Below are 21284 nucleotides of genomic sequence, written 5' to 3'. Positions count from 1 at the left end.
TGCCTTGCAGTTAGAACCACCGTCATTATATGCGTCAACACTTACTGACCAATCAGAATGGAGAATCCTGCAGCGGCGTGGTATAAATAAGTGTATTGTGTCATTCAGCTGATCGACAGAATAACATTTTGGAAAAGATACATATAAAAGAGCAGAATATCTGAAATGGCTAAAAACTTTGTCTGGGACAAAAACAGAGGGGAGTAAAAGTGAACGGTTACAATGTTTTGGAAAGAATATCCGTGGCTCTATGGTATGATGTGGTTTAGAGTTATTAGAGGGAAAGTTCAGACATGTACAAATAAGCCAAATGACTTCTTATAGGCTGAGTGGGAATATAAAAGGAGGTAACAGAAGTAAAAAAGGTTTATCTTTTAAACCAAATATATAGATATAAAATATACCAGTTATGTATACACAGACCAGGCATAACATTATGACCACCTGCCTAATATTGTGTTGGTCCCCCTTTTGCTGGCACTGTGTATTCTGACACCTTTCTATCAGAACCAGCATTAACTTCTTTAGCAATTTCAGCAACAGAAGCTTGTCTGTTGGATCGGATCACACGGGCCAGACTTCTCTCACCACGTCCATCAATGACCCTGTCGCTGGTTCACCACTGTTCCTTCCTTGGACCCATTTTGATAGATACTGACCCCGCCCAAGAGCTGCAGTTTTGGAGATGCTCTGATCCAGTCGTCTAGCCATCACAATTTGGCCCTTCATCAAACTCGCTCAAATCCTTACGCTTGTCCATTTTTCCTGCTTCTAACACATCAACTTTGAGGATAAAATGTTCACTTGCAGCCTAATATATCCCACCCACTAACAGGTGCCATGATGAAGAGATAATCAGTCGTATTCACGGCACATATCAGTGGTCATAATGTTATGCTTGATCGGTGTACATGTATTAGCTTATTGACCGTTTTATTTACTGATCGATTTTATTTCATGATAAAGTCAAATGTGTTGCAAGGCAGACCTCCAAATCCTGCAGGTCATCAATAACTGTGGCCTAGAATCACCTTTTTTTAAAAGAAAGAGGCAATTTGACTTACAAAGCAAACTAAACACCAACCATTACGTGCTGCACATTAGCAAACATTCGAGATTAGTTTGTTTACTCAACACTAACTACCTCAAACAAAACTGTTTAATGCATCTTAAATACAGGATTCCGGGAGTATTTTACACCAAATCGTGATGTCGGAAACCGGACCACACGCAAAATCATAAACAAGAGCTTCTCTCCAAAATGTGTGGAGCCACACACTGCAACATCCATCACTCCATGGGCGGGTGGAGCGTCTGAGGCTGAAGCTACCAGTGAATCAGGCATGGTGGGCGGGATGAGGATTACTGATTTATGAGTGAGTAGGCTGAAGTCATGATCGTTCTCGGCAAAATCCACCCTGCACATAGCCTCAGGACTTGAGTTAATCAGTCATGAGGGAAAAATACAAAAGAGGAAAAGAGTCCTCTTATTTGAGTCTTTGAATTCTGTTATATGTTTCTTCATGTCTATATACACTATATTGCCAAAAGTTTTGGGACACCCCTCCAAATCATTGAATTCAGGTGCTGTTTTTCAGGGGTTGGGCTTGGCCCCTTAGTCCCTTGTGGAAAGCCTTCCCAGAAGATTTGAAGCTATTATAGCAGAAAAGGGCGGGCCAAGTCCATATTACATTCATGTGCAGGTAAAGAGAGACGTCCCAGTTTTGACCTCACAGTTTCCACTCTGATTCATTCCAAGGTGTTCTATCAGGTTGAGGTCAGGACTCTGTGAAGTTCCTCCACACCAAACTCACTCATCCGTGTCTTTATGGACCTTGCTTTCTGCACTGGTGTACAGTCATGTTGGAACAGGAAGGGGTCATCCCCAAACTGTTCCCACAAAGTTAGGAGCATGAAATTGTCCAAAATGTCTTGGTATGCTGAAGCATTAAGAGTTCCTTTCACTGGAACTAAGGGGCCAAGCCCAAACCCCTGAAAAATAACACCTGAATTGGAGGGGTGTCCCAAAACTTTTGGCAATTTAGTGTATGCAAGTGTGTTTCTTTTGTTCATCAGCCTGAGTAAGGGTAAAAACAGGAGACATGTAGACCGACTCTTTTATGCTTGCGAGCCTATTCTATACGCTTCATGCACATTTAAAGCTTGCAGGAAGTCAGTCGATAGGCACTTTCATCAAATCAAGATCATTGATGATTAGCCAACAATTCCATTAACTTCCTCCAGCCTGCAGGACGTTTTCACTCAGCACTTACCAAGCTTTCTGAGCCTGGTACACAAACCCAGGCATTGTAAAAGTTCAATTAGGTCAGCCAGTGTATGGAGTCAGAGCCCTGCTTCGCTAACACGCAGTAAAAAGATCCAGCGAGCTTTATGCCATCTGAGAAACCCGAAGGAAACGGAAATATCATGACGTCAAAAAAAAAATAGTCTGCAAAAGGCCGATACGGTATAATCACTATTAGATAAGAGTGGGATATTGTTAGGGAGGTGAATGAACATGCATGAATATTGAATGAGAAGAGGCCAGACTGTAAATAGGCTCTTGGGTTCAATGTCACAGCTGTGAGATGATAAGAGAACTTATCAGATTTTTACAATCTGAGCAAGACTAAATGCTCTACTACTTTTATTCTCCTTTAACCAACCTCAATAATACTACTATTTATGACAGAAGGAAGGGATTTACTGCACATTTGTCATCGTTGGACGCAAAAATTGCAGCACAATAATATGATACGCCACAATATTATGCTGAAATTGTCTGAAACCCACACCACAACATGCTGGAAGGAGAAACCTAGTATAAACCTAGTCCAAGGAACTTTCCATCTTTCCCTTAAAGCAGGCTGGTTAAAAGTAATTAGAGGTTACACACGGTTCACTTTCAAGTGTGTGTGTGTGTGTGGTTTAATGAAATCAAAAGAAATAAAACTAACATTCCCAGTGATAAATTATACATATAAAAATATACTGTACACATTTTTACTGTACACAAGCAAGCACAGTTTGTTTTCGATGGCTTGTTATGGGAATGAGAGACAAATATAACCCTGGATACACACTCAGCGTACTAGCATACTAAACAGTAGGCAAGGGCAAAACGTTAAGCGGCTGCGTCACCGTTCATGCGTACTCGCGTCATTCATACTATTTAGTACGCTAGTGTGCACTTGCGCGGTAACCAAAGCAACCGGATAAAGTTTTCCAAAAAGTTAATACGCGCTGTTTAATTATTTCCTTAACATTTTTAGCTTGGATATAATTTATTATCATATAATATAATAAACAACTTTATATACTGAGCTAGTATTAAAAAATATGCTAGTTTTAAACAGACCACAGCCTACTCCTGTACTAAATAGTAGGTCACAATAATACAGCAATAAACAAGTCTTGTAACCGTGCATAAAGCTGATAGATTTGTTAGTTCAGGATTATAAGTGAGTGAAGAAATTACAGTAAAGGGTGTAAGGGAGCTTTACCTGTGGTGTGTCCAGGAATATACTCTGTCTGAACTTCCCCCTGCGCAGCTCCATCTCCAGAGCCGAGCCGCGGGCGATAGTGGCTCTGGAGGACTGGTTTCGGCAAAACATTGTCAAAGGGATTGAAAAAGAAAATCCACGGCGTTTCCTCGCACTCTTTAGGAGTACTATGAAGCGACGACGGAAGTATGATCCCTCTCCAAACTGTGAATCTCAAAGTGCCGGTGTTAATCAGACGCACGCGCGCGGTGAGATCAGATGAGATGACAATCCCTGTACGTTAGTGAAGCGAGCTCAGAGCCTGCGCCCACTACATTTAGCCTCGCCCCCTGGTGGACACCTAGGATAACGCAGCTTGACTGACTGCCATGTGTAGTTACACTTTGCCACGCCTACTTTGCCGGTCCACTCTGTAGGTGTGGTGTCCAGTTCATCTCCGGTTTGCACTGGACTCTTTAATACACTCAGATTTACACAGGACTCGTTGTAAACACGCGGTTTTTGCACATTATCTTATTATCTCCTATACCTTTAAATTTCTAGTATTTGTCTATCTATCTATCTATCTATCTATCTATCTATCTATCTATCTATCTGTCTGTCTGTCTGTCTGTCTGTCTGTCTATCTATCTATCTGTCTGTCTGTCTGTCTGTCTGTCTGTCTGTCTATCTATCTATCTATCTATCTATCTATCTATCTATCTATCTATCTATCTATCTATCTATCTGTCTGTCTGTCTGTCTATCTAGCTGGCTGTCTATCTATCTATCTATCTATCTATCTATCTATCTATCTATCTATCTATCTGTCTGTCTGTCTGTCTGTCTGTCTGTCTGTCTGTCTATCTATCTGTCTGTCTGTCTGTCTGTCTGTCTGTCTGTCTGTCTATCTATCTATCTATCTATCTATCTATCTATCTATCTATCTATCTATCTATCTGTCTGTCTGTCTGTCTGTCTATCCGGCTGGCTATCTATCTATCTATCTATCTATCTATCTATCTATCTATCTATCTATCTATCTGTCTGTCTGTCTGTCTGTCTGTCTGTCTGTCTATCTATCTATCTATCTATCTATCTATCTATCTATCTATCTATCTATCTGTCTGTCTGTCTGTCTGTCTGTCTGTCTATCTATCTATCTATCTATCTATCTATCTGTCTGTCTGTCTGTCTGTCTGTCTGTCTATCCGGCTGGCTATCTATCTATCTATCTATCTATCTATCTATCTATCTATCTATCTGTCTGTCTGTCTGTCTGTCTGTCTATCTATCTATCTATCTATCTATCTATCTATCTATCTATCTATCTATCTATCTATCTATCTATCTATCTTTCTATCTATCTATCTGTCTGTCTGTCTGTCAGTCTGTCTGGCTATCTATCTATCTATCTATCTGTCTGTCTGTCTGTCTGTCCGTCCATCCATCCACCTATCTATCTATCTGTCTGTCTGTCTGTCCGTCTGTCCATCCATCCACCTATCTGTCTGTCTGTCTGTCTGTCTGTCTGTCTGTCTGTCTGTCCGTCCATCCACCTATCTATCTATCTATCTATCTATCTATCTATCTATCTATCTATCTGTCTGTCTGTCTGTCTGTCTGTCTATCTATCTGTCTGTCTGTCTGTCTGTCTGTCCATCCATCCATCCACCTATCTGTCTGTCCGTCCGTCCATCCATCCACCTATCTATCTATCTATCTATCTATCTATCTATCTATCTATCTATCTATCTATCTATCTATCTGTCTGTCTGTCTGTCTGTCCATCCATCCATCCACCTCTCTATCTGTCTGTCTATCTATCTATCTATCTATCTATCTATCTATCTATCTATCTATCTATCTATCTGTCTGTCTGTCTGTCTGTCCGTCCACCTATCTATCTATCTATCTATCTATCTATCTATCTATCTATCTATCTATCTATCTATCTATCTATCTGTCTGTCTGTCTGTCTGTCCATCTATCTATCTATCTATCTATCTATCTATCTATCTATCTATCTATCTATCTATCTATCTATCTATCTGTCTGTCTGTCTGTCTGTCTGTCCGTCCATCCATCCACCTATCTGTCTGTCTGTCCGTCCATCCATCCACCTATCTATCTATCTATCTATCTATCTATCTATCTATCTATCTATCTATCTATCTATCTATCTATCTATCTGTCTGTCTGTCTGTCTGTCTGTCTGTCCATCCATCCACCTCTCTATCTGTCTGTCTATCTATCTGTCTGTCTGTCTGTCTGTCTGTCTGTCCATCCATCCACCTCTCTATCTATCTATCTATCTATCTATCTATCTATCTATCTATCTATCTATCTATCTATCTATCTATCTATCTGTCTGTCTGTCTGTCTGTCTGTCCATCCATCCACCTCTCTATCTGTCTGTCTATCTATCTATGCTTATCTTATTATGTCAGTGTCAGTTTCATATTCTGTCTGTGGCATCAGTATTGCTTTAATATTTTTGGTTGTTGTATTATTACAGTAACAAACTTTTTTTCAGGTAACAATGACTCTTTTTTAATTTTTACAAAGATAAATACGACACAGTACCACTTTTTTTTCTGACAATGATACTGATGTTGAAACTTTAAGTATTAGCCAACACCGATACTCATTTGATATATTTTCATTTTAAAAACCTACTGTAAGGTTTAAAAAAAGAAAAGAAAAAGAAAAACTAAAGCATTTAATACATAGCCAGAAAAATACATAGCTGAAAAATACAACCACAGCTTCCATACTAAAAATCACTTAAAATTTGATAAAAAAAAAAATAAAATAAAAAATGTGATATATATATATATATATATATATATACATTTACACACACAGTGTATTGCCAAAAGTTTTGGGACACCCCTCCAAATCATTGAATTCATGTGTTCCAATCACTTCCATGGCCACAGGTGTATCGAATCACGCTTCTCTGTCTGGCAATCCGATGGACGAGTCTGGGTTTGGCGGTTGCCAGGAAAACGGTACTTGTCTGACTACATTGTGCCAAGTGTAAAGTTTGGTGGAGGGGGGATTATGGTGTGGGGTTGTTTTTCAGGGGTTGGGCTTGGCCCCTTAGTTCCAGTGAAAGGATCTCTTAATGCTTCAGCATACCAAGACATTTTGGACAATTTCATGCTCCCAACTTCGTGGGAAGAATTTGGGGATGACCCCTTCCTGTTCCAGCATGACTGTACACCAGTGCACAAAGCAAGGTCCATAAAGACATGGGTGAGTGAGTTTGGTGTGGAGGAAATTGACTGAACTGGTGACTGAACTGCTGAGTCCTGACCTCAACTTGATATAACACCTTTGTGATGAATTAGAGCGGAGACTGTGAGCCAGGCATTCTCGTCCAACAACAGTGCCTGACCTTACAAATGTGCTTCTAGAGGAATGGTCAAAAATTCCCATAAACACACTCCTAAACCTTGTGGAAATCCTTCCCAGAAGAGTTGAAGCTGTCATAGCTGCAAAGGGTGGGCCTACTCCATATTAAACCCTGTGGAATAAGAATGGCATGTTATTAAAGTTCATGTGCATGTAAAAGTGGTTTTCCTAAAACTTTTCGCAATATAGTGTGTACATATATGTTACAGGATCAAGTCCAATTTATATTTCATCCAACTAACAGGTCGTTTCATTCTACAGTCATCTGCCAGCAGTACCCCTGATCCAAATAACCTTTTTAAAAGTTATACAAATAATTCTTTTCTCAATTTTTTTGGAGACTCTTTATTGCAGTAATATCCATACAACTACTGGACCGCAAGTGTTTCTTGGCTAGAGTGGCTATTTACAGTCTGTACAGGTCTATTTATGCTCAAGGTTCCCCGAAGTGAAAGCAGCAGGGATTAGGGAGGAGCACAGAGACCTTGAGCTTCAACACCATTCTTGAGTTGGCTTCAAATCTGGTATGCCTCTTTTATTAGATCAGGTTGTCCATCAGCCCGGTGTGTGGCAGCACTTTTACTGACACCTGCTGTCAAAAGAATTCCTTAATTTAAATGGATGAGCATGAAAGAAACAGAACTACCGTGATATACTGTTATTTACATAACAGTGAAAGCAGTTTAGCCAGCATTAGATCCTTAAAATAGATTTAAGTGCATTTAAGTACGATGTCCTCAGTCAGACAGATTCACTGACCCGTTCTACATTACACTCAAAATGTGGCTTATGGCATTAATCAAGAGCATCAGCCAGGCTTAGACTTTTAATTTTACTTTTGGTGTGTCTTACATGTTGATCTTACATATCTAAGATTTTAATCATATATCATTTTATATGTATATAAAATGACATTTTATATTTTTTGTGTTGTACTTGTAACTGCATAAGCTGCTGTAACAAGAATTTCCATCCGCCCCCGCCCGTCCGCCCGCGTACGTGTCCGTCCACCCGCCCGTCCGCATACATGTCCGTCCACGTGTCTATTACCTATTAATACAATCCTCTGATATTTTCACATTTGAACAGGATCACTGTTTATATGAAAAGGTCATAACCCATCATACCCAAAACAGCAAATATCTCCTTATTTCTTTAATCTTCCTGAGAACGTTAACCACAAATTCAACTCACAAATAATCAGAGTGAAAAGATCACACTTGGACACAGGGTGGAAAAAAAAAGAACATACAACATTTAATTAATTTCTGTACAAAGAATAGCAAACAGGAAGTGGAACATGATCTCTAAGTGTAGATCAGCATCATCAAAAAAGTCTGAAGTCACTTTTAACCTGTGGTAGAGAAAGAAAAACTAGATAATGGATAATATCTGAACTCCAGAATTATTGGCACCCTACAAGAAAAACAGGTAAACATGACTGTATAAAATAAACTACTGCAAACTAAGATTCCAAGGTTTCCCTGCATCAGATAGAGAAACTACTCCAGTTTGATTTGTCCGATTTGCATAATCCTGGGTATCGGTGTTGTGAAACCCAATACTGCTCTAATCATTAATAAACAAATGTGTAGCTATGATTAGAGAGACCTAAATAGGAAGAGGTTTAATGGAGAAGCACAAGATAAGACTCAGTGGCTATGTTATTCATGTAGGCTTAATGTCAGTTAGGGTGCCAATAATTATGAAAATCACAATGCAAAAAGCAGGAAACAAATCACTCAGTAAGATCTATCAAACAGATTTTCCTTTCATGATTTTAACAGCAATCAAAAGGAAGTAAAATATTCATATACACAATACATGTACAATCTTAATGCAAAATAAAGGGGGGGGGGGATCACTAACTTACCAGAATGACTTCATATTGCATTATTTGTGGTGGGACTTCTTTGCAGCAGCTTCTTTACGACCTTGTTTTAATCCCTGGAAGACACCAGCAATGTGTTTAGAAAACAATTGAGGAAGTAGTTTTGTCCTTCTGTTCGCTCAGGGCCATGAATGTAGGCAGTACTCACTAGGTAGTATCCTGTGTGGTAGCCGCTCATGTACCAGGAGATCAGCATGCTGCCTAAAGCCTCATCATCCTCCAACATGTCAGGACTAATCGGTGGTGGCGGTGGGATCATCTGGGCCAGAGGTGAGGAGATTGTATTACTGTACTTACGTTTGGAACCTGATTAATGCTGTACTACTCATTTTTTGTATATTCGTAGCTTTGACATTGGTCCAAACAGTGAAGACATTTGCATTAATTGTTTTTAAGGTCTTCCTGTATATTTTGTCTGGTTTAGCATTATGCATAAATAACCTCAATAGTTAGTTGTTGGGCAACTAACTGATTAAGTTCTGTCAAGGGAAATGGGTCTCACCGGTGGACCTGGAGGCATCATTGGGGACCAACCAGGGAAAGCAGGTCCAGAGCCTCCGCCTCCTCCTCTTCTGCTGTCAGACTGGAGAGAACATGATATGGTCTTAAACATGGTCATGGTATTAATTATGATTAAATCCATCACTCTGTTGCAAGTAATTGTTCTTTATAGTTCGACTCGGTTTTGTAAGCTGTGTTTGAACCACTCGTGTACCAGCTCTCAATGCATTTAAGACACATCGATTTAAAATCACCCCTTTAATCCCATAATGTCTCACTATTAAAGTACACACTTCCTTTTCATTTACTCACCATTCTTAAGTGTGAACCAGGAGGAGGAACAGGAGGAAAGCCAGGGCCCCACATAGGAGGTACCACCGGAGCTTTGCCTTTAGCTTTGTGTTTCTGTTGATTAGACTGATGTGGAGTAGAAGACCTATCGCTCTCCTCCGTAGAAGACCCCACCTCTTTTCCCTGCAATTTAGTCAGTGTTAAAACATGAAGGCAAAATCATTGTGCAGAAGAAATGTAATAAATAGTTCATGTACATCTGCCATCTTTTGTGTATCTCCATCTAACTGTGCAGCTTCTGGGAGAAGGTCACTCAGATTCTGCTCCTCCTCGTTCCCGTACTCGTTGTAATATACGATGCAGGTGCCCTTCTCGTGGTCGACTGAGGAAATGGTAGCAGCGTACAAGTTTCCATCTTCAGACCAATATGCAAAACAGGCATCGCCGACTTTCCACTGTAAAAGACAATTAAAATACTCCTTAAACCACACTTGGTCAATTCCATGTCTCACTACATGTGCAGAACTTCTGGACTAAGCTATAAAGGAGATGTGAATAAAATGGAAATTGTAATACTACAGCATAGAAAAGGGGTGATTTACCTCTCCGTCAGGAGACGTGTTAGATTTCTTTCTGCTTTTGCTCTTTTTGTTGCTTTTGCGTTTGTTGCCAGGTTTCTCTTTTGTATGAGGAGCCATATCGTCGTCTTCTTTCAGCGCATTCTGTAATGGAAAAGAAATGAGGAGGCATTTGAAGAAAAACTGGTGCTGATTAATAGAGAAAAGTAAAGTCCTCAGGAGAATGTTACTCATCATACACTATATTGGCAAATGTTTTGGCCCTAAATCACTGAATTCAGGTGTTGTTTTTCAGGGGTTGGGTTTGGCCCCTTAGTTCCAGTGAAAGGAACTCCTAATCCTTCAGCATAAGACATTTTGGACCATTTCATGCTCCCAACTTTGTGGGAACAGTTTGGGGATGGGCCCTTCCTGTTCCAACATGACTGTGCACCAGTGCACAAAGCAAGGTCCATAAAGACATGGATGAGTGAGTTTGGATGAATGAGTCCTGACCTTATAGAACACCTTCGGGATGAATTAGAGCGGAGACTGTGAGCCGGCCCTTCCAACATCAGTGCCTGACCTCACAAATGTGCTTCTAGAGGAATGGTCAAAAATTCCCATAAACATACTCCTAAACCTTGTGGAAAGATTTCACAAAAGAGTTGAAGTTGTTATAGCTGCAAAGGGTGGGCCAACTCCATATTAAATTCATATGCATGTAAAGGCAGTTTTGGCCTGGCTTGCAGTCTCCGCTCTAATTCATCCCAAAGGTGTTCTATCAGGTTGAGGTCAGGACTCTGTGCAGGCCAGTCAAGTTCCTTCACACCAAACTTGATCATCGATGTCTTTATGGACCTTGCTTTGTGCACTGGTGTTGGAACAGGAAGGGGTCATCCACAAACTCCTTCCACAAAGTTGGGAGCTGGAAATTGTCCAAAATATCTGAAGCATTAAGAGTTCCTTTCACTGGAACTAAGGGGTCAAGCCTAACACCTGAACTCAATGATTTAGAGGGGTGTCCCAAAACTTTTGGCAATTTAGTGTATGTCTATGAATGGTCATTAAACTGCCCACAATGGGAATACCTTAAATGATGCCACGGCTTTATCATAAGCTTTAATCAAGGCCGTGTCGTCCCAAATGTCCGAGTCGTCACTCTGTGCAGAAAAGACAACAATCATAGTCTATAATTATAGAGTGTTATAGTGACAGTTCACTACTTGTTAGGTTATTATTACCAGTAAAAATTAAACATAAATAAAAATACATATATAAAACGAATTTAAAAATAAAAAAACACATCACGCTGTAATAATTCAGGCTGTTTTCAGAAACTACTAAAACCATGTAGCGAACACTTAGCAAAACTAGCCACCAAGCCTAATGGAAGAAATCTAACTCTATTAAACTGGTGTAAAGACGAGTAATCACTGCTTACCTGACCAATCCCGCGACAAAACACAACTTCACCTGTTCCATTTGCCATGAAAAAGGTGCATATGAACCCAAGAGCAAGCTGAACACACTGCAAAATACTGCCTAACTGCAGCAGCGTGCAACCCTGAAGTGACGGGTGTTAATGACGTCAATGACATGCGACGATCTTAGCTTGACTGGCTGCTTGGCAACGCGCGCTCGTCTGTGTTTATCAGCGGTTCAGTCTCACTAATGATCACAGATTAATGATGTTAAACACCGCTTTAAGCTCGTTTGGTGCTCAGGTCGTGTTAGCGACTTCCAGCGATGAGAATCATCCACCGGAAAGCATGATTGATGGGTGAGTTATTTGTCTTTTACCGAACAGAGACGTTCCGAATTATGTTGTGAATATACACGATGTTGCCAAAAGTTTTGGAACACCCCTTCAAATCAGTGAACTCAGGTGTTGTTTTTCAGGGGTTGGGCTTGGCCTCTTAGTTCTAGTGAAAGGAACTCTTAATGCTTCAGCATACCAAGACATTTTGGACAATTTCATGCTCCTAACTTTGTGTGAACAGTTTGGGGATGACCCCTTCCTGTTCCAATATGACTGTGCACCAGTGCACAAAGCAAGGTCCATAAAGACATGGATGAGCGAGTTTGGTGTGAAGGAATTTCACAGAGTCCTGACCTCAACCTGATAGAACACCTTGGAATGAATCAGAGTGGAAACTGTGAGCCAGACCTTCTCGTCCAACATCAGTGCCTGACCTTACAAATGCACTTCTAGTGGAATGGTCAAAAATTCCCATAAACACACTCCTAAACCTTGTGGAGAGAAGAACCCAGAAGAGTCGAAGCTGTTATAGCTGCAAAGGGCAAGACAACTCCATATTACATTCATCACAAAGGTGTTCTGTGAGGTTGAAGTCAGAACTCTGTGCAGGCCAGTCAAGTTCCTCCACACCAAACTCACTCATCCATGTCTTTATGGACCTTGCTTTGTGCACTAGTGTGCAGTCATGTTGGAACAGGAAGGGGTCATCCCCAAACTGTTCCCACAAAGTTGGGAGCATGAAATTGTCCAAAATGTCTTGGTATGCTGAAACATTAAGAGTTCCTTTCACTGGAACTAAGGGACCAAGCCCAAGCCCTGAAAAACAACACCTGAGTTCAATGATTTGGAGGGGTGTCCCAAAACTTTTGGCAATATAGTGTATCTGTTTTTACTGCAGAAACACAGAGACGTTCTGGCTCTCGACTGGTATGTTTCCACAAGAGTTTATCATCCGTTTTCCAGATAACATGAAAATATCAGTGATATCCGTCCACAGTTTTAATGGTAGGTGTACAGATTACACTTAAAATGTACAATGCAGTGTACAGTAACATCTTATGATTACATGAGTTCTTACTTCGTTACAGTAAAACGTTTAAGAATAGAGAAAAGCACACAAACAGATGCTGAGAAATTTGAAGTCATAGCAGAGAAAGGTAGGTACACAATGTTATTTTTACCCCTTTTTATTTTGTATTCTTTTATACACTAAGGTTTTACAAGAGTAACCTGACCAGTGAGGCAGTAAACCAGTACAGATACAAAAATACTAATCAAAACAGTGACAGTAATAGTGTCCAAAAAAAAAAAAAAAACGTTCAGCTGAATGAGGTCCTATGAATTTTATCATGAATTCCACAGAATAATTTGGTAATTTCAGTCTAAAAGTATGTTTACTGACTCACATAAACTTTCTCTTTTAGAGTTTGAACAAACAGAGGGAAATCTACAAACAAACGAAATATCAGTGAGTTTTTTATGTTTGTTTCTATTGCTGCTCGATCATACCTACCTAAAATGGACTATACTATAATATATGACCTGAATATCGATGTGTTTTCTGCAGCTGGATGGCTCAAATGCGACCCATCTGAAGTTTCTCATCCTGTCTGGATATGATCATTTTGTCTCAGTGCACAAAGTGGGAATACAGGCATAAGAAGGGCTCTAATGGATTACCAGGGCTTGTAAAGTAATTTTATATTATGTACAGCAATCATTTGTCTAAACGAAACCAAATCTTACTATATTTTGCATAAAATCAAACTGTAATAAACACGTCAGATAATCAGACTATGACTGTTAAGACTCACTTGAATGATAACATTTTTAGCACCGTATAATTCAGTAAGCAGAGCCTCGGTATTATTACACTAGGATTAATGTACCCCCCCCCCCAAAAAAACACCCTTAATGACATTTCACATTAAAAAGCAGCTCAATACCATATTTTATTCACTACAATTAGCTTATTTGCTATACAATGTGCATAATTATTGTTATACAAATTTCAAAATCTAAAGAAATAAAACTAGAGAAAGCTCAACTGATGGTTGCAACCATTTTACTGTTCATGTCAAGCAGATCAAAAGACAAACAGGAAGTGTGTTCTCTCTTCACATTCCCCCGATAACCCAAGAAATCACAGGGTGCAACTTCACATCCTGAAGACGCCAAAGCGAGTCTTCTGTGTGGAGGCGTTGAGAGCGGCACTTAGACTGAGCCCTAGGATGAGGCGAGTGTCAGCAGGATCGATGATTCCATCATCCCAAAGCCTGATTTCAGGAAATGAGAAACACCGGATTAGAAAAAGATTTTGAATCATGATATAATGCAAAATTAACATTAAGAAGTGAAGGAGAATTACTATATAAAAATGTATCCAAACACTGTACTGAGTAGATGATTGTATAGTAACAGGATATTATTATTATTACAGTAGTTGTGAATGTACACTATATTGCCAAAAGTTTTGGGACAGCCCTTCAAATCATTGAATTCAAGTGTTGTCCTTCAGGGGCTGGGCTTGGCCCCTTAGTTCCAGTGAAAAGACCTCTAATTGGTTCAACATACCAAGACATTTTGGATAATTTCATGCTCTCATTTACAGCTATAACAGCTTCAACTGTTCTGGGAAGGCTTTCCACAAGGTTTAGGAGTGTGTTTATGGGAATTTTTGACCATTCCTCTAGTAGCGCATTTGTGAGACGAGATGTTGGGTGAGAAGGTCTGGCTCAGGGTCTCCACACTAATTCATCCCAAAGATGTTCTATCAGGTTGAGGTCAGGACTCTGTGCAGGCCAGTCAAGTTCCTCCACACCAAACTCGCTCATCCATGTCTTTGCGCACTGGTGTGTAGTCATATTGGAACAGGAAGGGATCATCCCCAAACTGTTCCCACAAAGTTGGGAGCATGAAATTGTCCAAAATGTCTTGGTATGCTGAAGCATTAAGAGTTCCTTTCACTGGAACTAAGGGACCAAGCCCAAGCCCTGAATTCAATGATTCGGAGGGGTGTCCCAAAACTTTTAGCAATAAGTGGATCTTAGTTATTTGAAACCATGTGACATGAACAGTTTGGTAGCTTTTCACTTGCACCATGAACATGATTGTTTTGTATGTGATGTATTACCTGGCACTGGAGTAATACGGACTTCCCTCTTCCTCAAATCGTTTAATAATGGGCTCCTTCATAGCAGCCTCCTGTTCTGCTGTGAACTAGAGGAACAGATGCCTGACTTTAAACTCTATAGACCTTTATTCCAAATCTACAGAATGCTTTAAAAATTTACAAAATGACAAACAAAATAGACAAAGATTACAGTCTACTGTTACGTGCTACACATAATGAGTACTGGATTTTAAGTCCACAACACTAAAATCTGCCCCAAAGGTTATTTTCAAAGATAATCCTGGAGACAGAAACAGAGAGAAGCTGATCCTTACCTCTTTCCCTTCCCTGGCTTTCTGATCTTTAGTAATGGTGGCCAGCACATTTGCTGCTTGCTCTCCTCCCATCACTGAGATGCGTGAGTTCGGCCACATGTAAAGGAATCGGGGACTACAGAAGAAAAAAAAACACAAGCGGAGCATGCAGTTATAGTATATATACACAGTGATTGGATGGTGTCTTCTTACCATAGCTGTTTACCAACAGTTTTTTTTTTTTTTTTTTTTAAAATGACAATTTTTGTCCATTTATGGTCACCAGTGTGTGTATATATATGTATATAGAGTAACAATACCATCGTTTGTGTCGCCATTTACATTACATTTAGGTTTCTATGATTAATTGTTCCTTCACTAGCTTCTCTTATAATAAGCATGAAAAGATTTTTTACTGACAAAATGCACAGAACTTATCACACATATTGGAAAACCTAAAACTTTCCCTTTGCCTGTTAAGAAGCTCTTACTTTGGAGACTCTTTTCAAAATGTTACATAAATGTCTCCTGACAGAAAACTTCACTATATATTATTATAAATTATGCATTTTGTTATAGTTACATTTTATAATATGTGGAAAGATTTTCGTCCAATAAAAAAGATGCCCCTGCTGTCAGAATCACTCCCTTGCTCATACGAATGAGGCTTTAGTCCAAACATCGGTTATTATATAAGCAAATAGAATGAAGCACCTGTATGCTCTTCCACACATGCCATAGTTTCCAGCTCCATAGGATCCTCCGATGATCACAGTGATCTTGGGCACATTAGCGCAGGCCACAGCGGTCACCATCTTAGCACCGTCCTTAGCGATGCCACCTGCCTCGTACTCTCTCCCGACCATAAATCCTGCAAAAGACAACATACATGGCTGAGCTTTATATCAGTGTGTGTGCAGTCAGTGGTAGAATAAAGTTTAAAAGGTGCATATACTGTACAGAATTATTAGTTGAAAATATACATGAATGGAAAGTGCAGCTCTGTGTTTGTTAGTCCAGACTTGCCTGTGATATTTTGAAGGAATATCAGGGGAATGTTCCTTTGGCAGCAAAGCTCAATAAAATGAGTTCCCTGGAAAACAAAATAAATATAAATGGTATAACTGTTCACTTTCATAAATCCAGAGGGAAAAAAAAAATACTTAAACAAAATGTTCAATACCTCTATTTCTACCTCTCTTGCTTTTCCCCCCCAAAATAAAACAATTTAATTCTATATAATAAATTATTTGGGACTGTTTTACAAGAAATGCAGATTCAGTGATTCAATGAATGATTCAATAAATTAAAAAAAAAAAAAAAAAAAAGACAAAAAATTCTAATAATAAAAATAAATAAATAAATTAAAATAAAGTAAAATTAAAATAACATTAAATAAGATGACAAAATAAAATTCTAATAATAAAAAATTAATTAATTGAAATAAAGTAAAATTAAAATTAAATTACATTTTTTAAAAATGACAAAATTATATAAAATAAGTTCATTAAAATAAATTTAATTAAAATAAAACTAAAATAGAATAAAATAAAAATAAAATTACATAAAATCAAATAAAATAACCCCTTTCTCTTGATAAACCAGTGTTGCTTAGTATGTGTAAAGATACCGGAAGCCAAAAGGCTCTTACATTTTATGATGCAATATAAACTACCACTTATGTATTGTGTTTACTATTTATACAGACTTTCTAATGACTATATAAGAGGGGAGAATGTGACACATTTCAGTGAGCTTTCACACTTTTACCAGTCAAATTAATTCCTATTTTATATATGTTATACAAGTTTTAAATAACAGAGTGACAGCTGAAGCCAGCAGATGCAGAGTTATATCACTCTTCATGCACCCGAAGAATTATTTACAAATCAGCAACTCACTTTCTTCGCCGATTCTGAGAACAATACTCCATTATTGCCAATGATCCCGACTGGATAACCGAATATCCGTGCGAAGCCTAGACACAAACAGCACCATGGATGACAATGAGAGTGATATTTATAAATATAATGCTTTGTTCATAACAGACTTAAGATATGCAGCCTATGTACCTGTGATTAGTGTGTCTCCGTAGAAGGCCTTGAATTCATCGAATTTACTGCCATCAACTACACGAGCGATCACCTGCAATTAAATAACTTCGTAATTAATTCAATCCGCAATAACAACGCTGACTGCATCATACAGGATCATCAATGTCCAGTTTCCAAATGAACACAGATATGAGACTCTTCAAAAATAAAAAATAAAGTGGACAGCCCTGGACGAGTAAATGATTCCACTGGTACATGATATTTTACTTTTATTATACTGACTCACAGCCCCTTTGTGTAAGAGACTAAGGTGGTCTGTGTGATGCTTTATTCTACAGTTATTACCAAAAAGGACAAGGATTTCTTTGAAGGGGATATTTAACTGATGTCCCCATTGACCTAAAATAATTTAGCGAGGTAGATGAGCTAGACAAAGTAGCACCATAAGGATCATAATCAGGGCTGTCTAGTATTTAAACAGTTCCTCTGGGAGTAAAACATATCCAGATTGCGTTGTGCTTAAAAACCTCTCTGATGTCAAAGTTGCGTTTCAGGTTGTCTCCCACAATGCCATAAAGCTCATCAGCTGGGAACAATGGCGCCTCAGGAGGTTCCACAGTAACCTGAAAACATGGAGTAAAGATGTAACTGGTGACTGAGATACATTTCAAATACCTTAAACTAAAACAATACTTCAGTAACACACTTACATCTAGTTTCTTCTGGTAGTTCAGGTTGCGCACTGCTTTCCGTGCCAGGTGAAGAGCATGATTATCATCCAAGGCGTAGTGATCAGTTACACCCGACTGCCTGAATTAATTGCAGAAATTTACTTACTATAAATAAATAAACACAGGAGGAAAAGAAACACACATTATATTTTCAATACTTAAATAGTATGCAGTTAACCTGCAGTGAAGGTCAGCACCTCCAAGGTCTTCAGCAGAGACTTCCTCACCTGTAGCAGCTTTTACCTACATCACACACACACACAACCAGAAATATTAACTGAATCTGACACAAAAGACAGGTTGTAATCCAACATACATAATAGAAGTCTAACATAGTCAAATTGAACATACCAGTGGAGGTCCCCCAAGAAAAATGGTCCCTTGTTTGCGCACAATGATACTTTCGTCTGCCATGGCGGGGACATATGCTCCCCCTGCTGTGCAAGATCCCATCACTACGGCTATCTGCAACAGAAGCACAGGGTCAGGTACTATTCTTCATCATGAATTTTTACAATGCAAGCACATACACACTCACCAAGCACTTTATTAGGAACAGCTGTACATATACTTATTAATGCAACTGTCTAAATCAGCCAATCATGCGACAGTAGTACAATACATAAAATCATGCAGAAGCAGTTTTGGGTAATGTTCACATCAGCCATACGAATGGAAACAGTCTCTACAGCAGGGATGATCAATCTTATTTGCAAAGGGCCAGTGTGGGTGCAGGTTTTCATACCAATCAAACAGGAGCCGTACCTGGTTCTACCCGCTGATCTTGATTTTCAATACTTTCAGACTCAGTTGTGGCTTGTGCTTGGTTGGAATAAAAACCTGCACCCACACTGGCCCTTTCCAAATAAGATTGGACACCCCTGCTTTAGAGTTTTCTCAGAATGATGCAAAACGAAAAAAGAAAACCATCCAATGACTCACAAGTGGGATAGAAAGAAATTCAAGCATAGAGTTGTGAAAGTGAAAAGGAGCCAAAAGCATTGCTGCAAAAGCATCAAACAGCAGCAAGGTAGTTATAGGATGGACACCAAAAATACAAAAACACACATGGTGAAAGTGTTCAAGCGTAAAAAAAAATATAATAATTCCAGACGTCATAACTCAAAATCATAAAAGTCCAGTTGTTCAATCAGATCCTTACCTGTGCAATGCCCTCTGAGGACAAGTGTGCCTGGTTGTAAAAAATGCGTCCAAAATGATCTCTATCAGGAAACACATCAGCTTGTCGGGGTAAGTTTGCTCCTCCAGAGTCAACTGGAGATAAAAAAGAAAATTATTAAAGTTTCCAAACTTCCACAACACAACCACAGCATACTGAGAGGGAAAGAAACGAGTGCTCTATATGCTCCTATTGATACATTAACTAATTTAAGGCTCTATGGACCTAATAAGATTGAAAACATCATACAGTACTAATAAAGCTTAGATAATGTCTTTGTACATACACTGTATAGAAAAGCATTGCTCATGTATATGATGCCACTTTGACCAACTACTGAATCAAATTTGCATTCCTCGAATCCTTGTGTAATGTCTTAATCTAAAAGGCTTCAGATCCTGACCAGAATAAAACGGTAGCTGAAAATTAAGGAATAAAAGAATACATGCAATTTCCAACTCACCTAGGTATATACATGGCAAGTGGTTCTGCTGTGCAATCTCTTGAGCACGAAGGTGCTTCTTCACAGTAACTGGATAATAGGTGCCACCTTTGACAGTGGCATCGTTTGCAACTATGATACACTCCACCCTGGAAAAAAACAAACAAACCACCAAACCAAATGAATGTGTTTCTTATTCGATACAGGAGGAAATATTTGTATAAAACAGTAACAAAGTGAAAAGTTTAAGGACACAGGTTATGTATTCTCACCCGGACACCCTGCCAATGCCAGTGATGATTCCTCCAGCAGGTACCTCCTCATTACCGTATAACTCATAAGCAGCAAACTGGGACAACTCCAGAAACGGAGAGCTGCAAGGGCAAAACAAAACAAAAATGAAATGAAATGTAGACACATGAACACGCATTATTTATTTATTTATTTATTTGGTTATACCCCGGGTCCAGCAGCCTGTCAATTCGCTCCCGAGGCAAAAGCTTTCCTCTGGATGTGTGCAGTTTCCTAGCTCTCTCTCCTCCACCTGTGGAAATGAAATATTGTGTAAACACACACTGTTCAGTATCTCCTAAGGTCACAGTGTCAAAAGTTCATTCATATAAATATATTCATGATAGGAGACGAGACATTTGCTTACCAAGCTTGATCTTTTCTGCTCTGTCTCTCAGCTCTTTGACCAGTGCTTGCATACGTTCATAGTTTTCCTATTGTGAAAGGTGTTGATTGAATAGAACAGCACGTTTTAATATTCTGATATTTAGAAACTTATAGTTAGCTAATACAATTTGTTCAGTTTGTTATTCAGTATATTATTCTACGAGTTGTGTTGCTTACTTCACTGTATAACTGTATTGTATTGTTTTGCAAAGGCATTCTAGTATTTGGTTTGGCTTTTAATTCATTTAAAATGTTGAAAGAACAGTAGTTAAATCCCAAATTACACAATTCACACCTTCTATACGTATGAAGTATCTCTATAGGTATTTTCTAGTGCACTAAAGGTTTCACTCAGACACCCAGCCACAATCAGAGCTAATGGCCAAGGACGTTGCAGTCACCCACTAAGATTCACTGTTTCTCGGCTCCTCTCTGTAACTCCAGTCCGAGGCTTCGGGCTTGGCCTACCTGATACACGGGAGACTGTGCGTCCGGCTGGGAGCCCACTGTCGCGACTTTCTCTGCATGGTAAAGTCTTGATATAGCGCTTCTGCTACGAAGAAAGGCCACAGCCGGTCTGAATGTCTGTAGTATCATATTATCACCATGAATGAAGACCGTAAAAAAACTAAGGAATGACGCGTTACAGCATTCTATAAGCTGTTCAGTACGGTGACACCGTTTAGGTCCCGCCCCCTACATAATCCAGCCAATGAAAACTGTTATAAGAGTAACCGCCTACATCATGAGGCTCTTGATTGACAGGTACGCCCTTAATGCTGTGTATTTAGGTACAACAAAACTATATCACGTGACTTTTTAATGCTTGAAGGTGTTGATTAACTTTCTGTAATTGCAGTAACCAGACA

The 21284-nt window shown here is 39.2% G+C and overlaps 4 protein-coding genes across 6 annotated transcripts in view; 1 reads left to right on the top strand and 3 right to left on the bottom strand.

The window, feature by feature from the left end:
- Window positions 1-3797, bottom strand: part of rtkna (rhotekin a) — a 60897-nt gene extending 57100 nt beyond the window's left edge. Inside the window, exon 1 of one of the 2 annotated variants that reach the window (XM_058374414.1) lies at window positions 3504-3797. In XM_058374414.1, coding sequence (XP_058230397.1) covers window positions 3504-3614 — 111 coding nt within the window. In that variant the 5' untranslated portion in view covers window positions 3615-3797. The remainder of the gene's footprint in view (window positions 1-3503) is intronic. The other variant, XM_058374411.1, reaches the window with a different exon arrangement.
- Window positions 3798-6327: 2530 nt separating this feature from the next.
- On the bottom strand, window positions 6328-11745 carry smn1 (survival of motor neuron 1, telomeric). Of its 2 annotated transcripts, none has more exons than XM_058375249.1 (9): window positions 11587-11745; window positions 11234-11305; window positions 10188-10307; window positions 9843-10040; window positions 9607-9768; window positions 9296-9376; window positions 8942-9052; window positions 8776-8849; window positions 6328-7014 (listed from the first exon to the last, which is right to left on the bottom strand). In XM_058375249.1, the coding sequence occupies exons 1-8, from the start codon at window positions 11632-11634 to the stop codon at window positions 8796-8798; spliced, it is 846 nt and encodes a 281-aa protein (XP_058231232.1). In that variant the 5' UTR covers window positions 11635-11745; the 3' UTR covers window positions 6328-7014; window positions 8776-8795. The 2 variants fall into 2 exon arrangements, with proteins under 2 accessions (XP_058231232.1, XP_058231231.1); XM_058375248.1 differs by lacking the exon at window positions 6328-7014 and adding an exon at window positions 7021-8256.
- Window positions 11746-11755: 10 nt separating this feature from the next.
- On the top strand, window positions 11756-13811 carry hspb11 (heat shock protein, alpha-crystallin-related, b11). The gene is made up of 5 exons (XM_058375250.1): window positions 11756-11925; window positions 12803-12909; window positions 12993-13061; window positions 13329-13372; window positions 13472-13811. The coding sequence occupies exons 1-5, from the start codon at window positions 11831-11833 to the stop codon at window positions 13562-13564; spliced, it is 408 nt and encodes a 135-aa protein (XP_058231233.1). The 5' UTR covers window positions 11756-11830; the 3' UTR covers window positions 13565-13811.
- A 136-nt stretch (window positions 13812-13947) lies between these two features.
- Window positions 13948-21121, bottom strand: mccc2 (methylcrotonyl-CoA carboxylase subunit 2). Its single transcript, XM_058375247.1, has 17 exons — window positions 20884-21121; window positions 20396-20462; window positions 20197-20281; window positions 20010-20111; window positions 19759-19886; window positions 19278-19390; window positions 18467-18580; window positions 18294-18358; window positions 18095-18194; window positions 17912-18007; window positions 17403-17475; window positions 17232-17308; window positions 16357-16423; window positions 16045-16201; window positions 15352-15466; window positions 15038-15123; window positions 13948-14180 (listed from the first exon to the last, which is right to left on the bottom strand). The coding sequence occupies exons 1-17, from the start codon at window positions 21010-21012 to the stop codon at window positions 14063-14065; spliced, it is 1692 nt and encodes a 563-aa protein (XP_058231230.1). The 5' UTR covers window positions 21013-21121; the 3' UTR covers window positions 13948-14062.
- Between the last annotated feature and the right edge of the window lie 163 nt (window positions 21122-21284).

This window comes from Hemibagrus wyckioides, linkage group LG22, assembly GCF_019097595.1.
Source record: "Hemibagrus wyckioides isolate EC202008001 linkage group LG22, SWU_Hwy_1.0, whole genome shotgun sequence".
Classification (NCBI taxonomy): domain Eukaryota; kingdom Metazoa; phylum Chordata; class Actinopteri; order Siluriformes; family Bagridae; genus Hemibagrus; species Hemibagrus wyckioides.
Note: the sequence above shows the minus strand (reverse complement) of the source record. Positions and strands in the feature narration are given on the sequence as shown.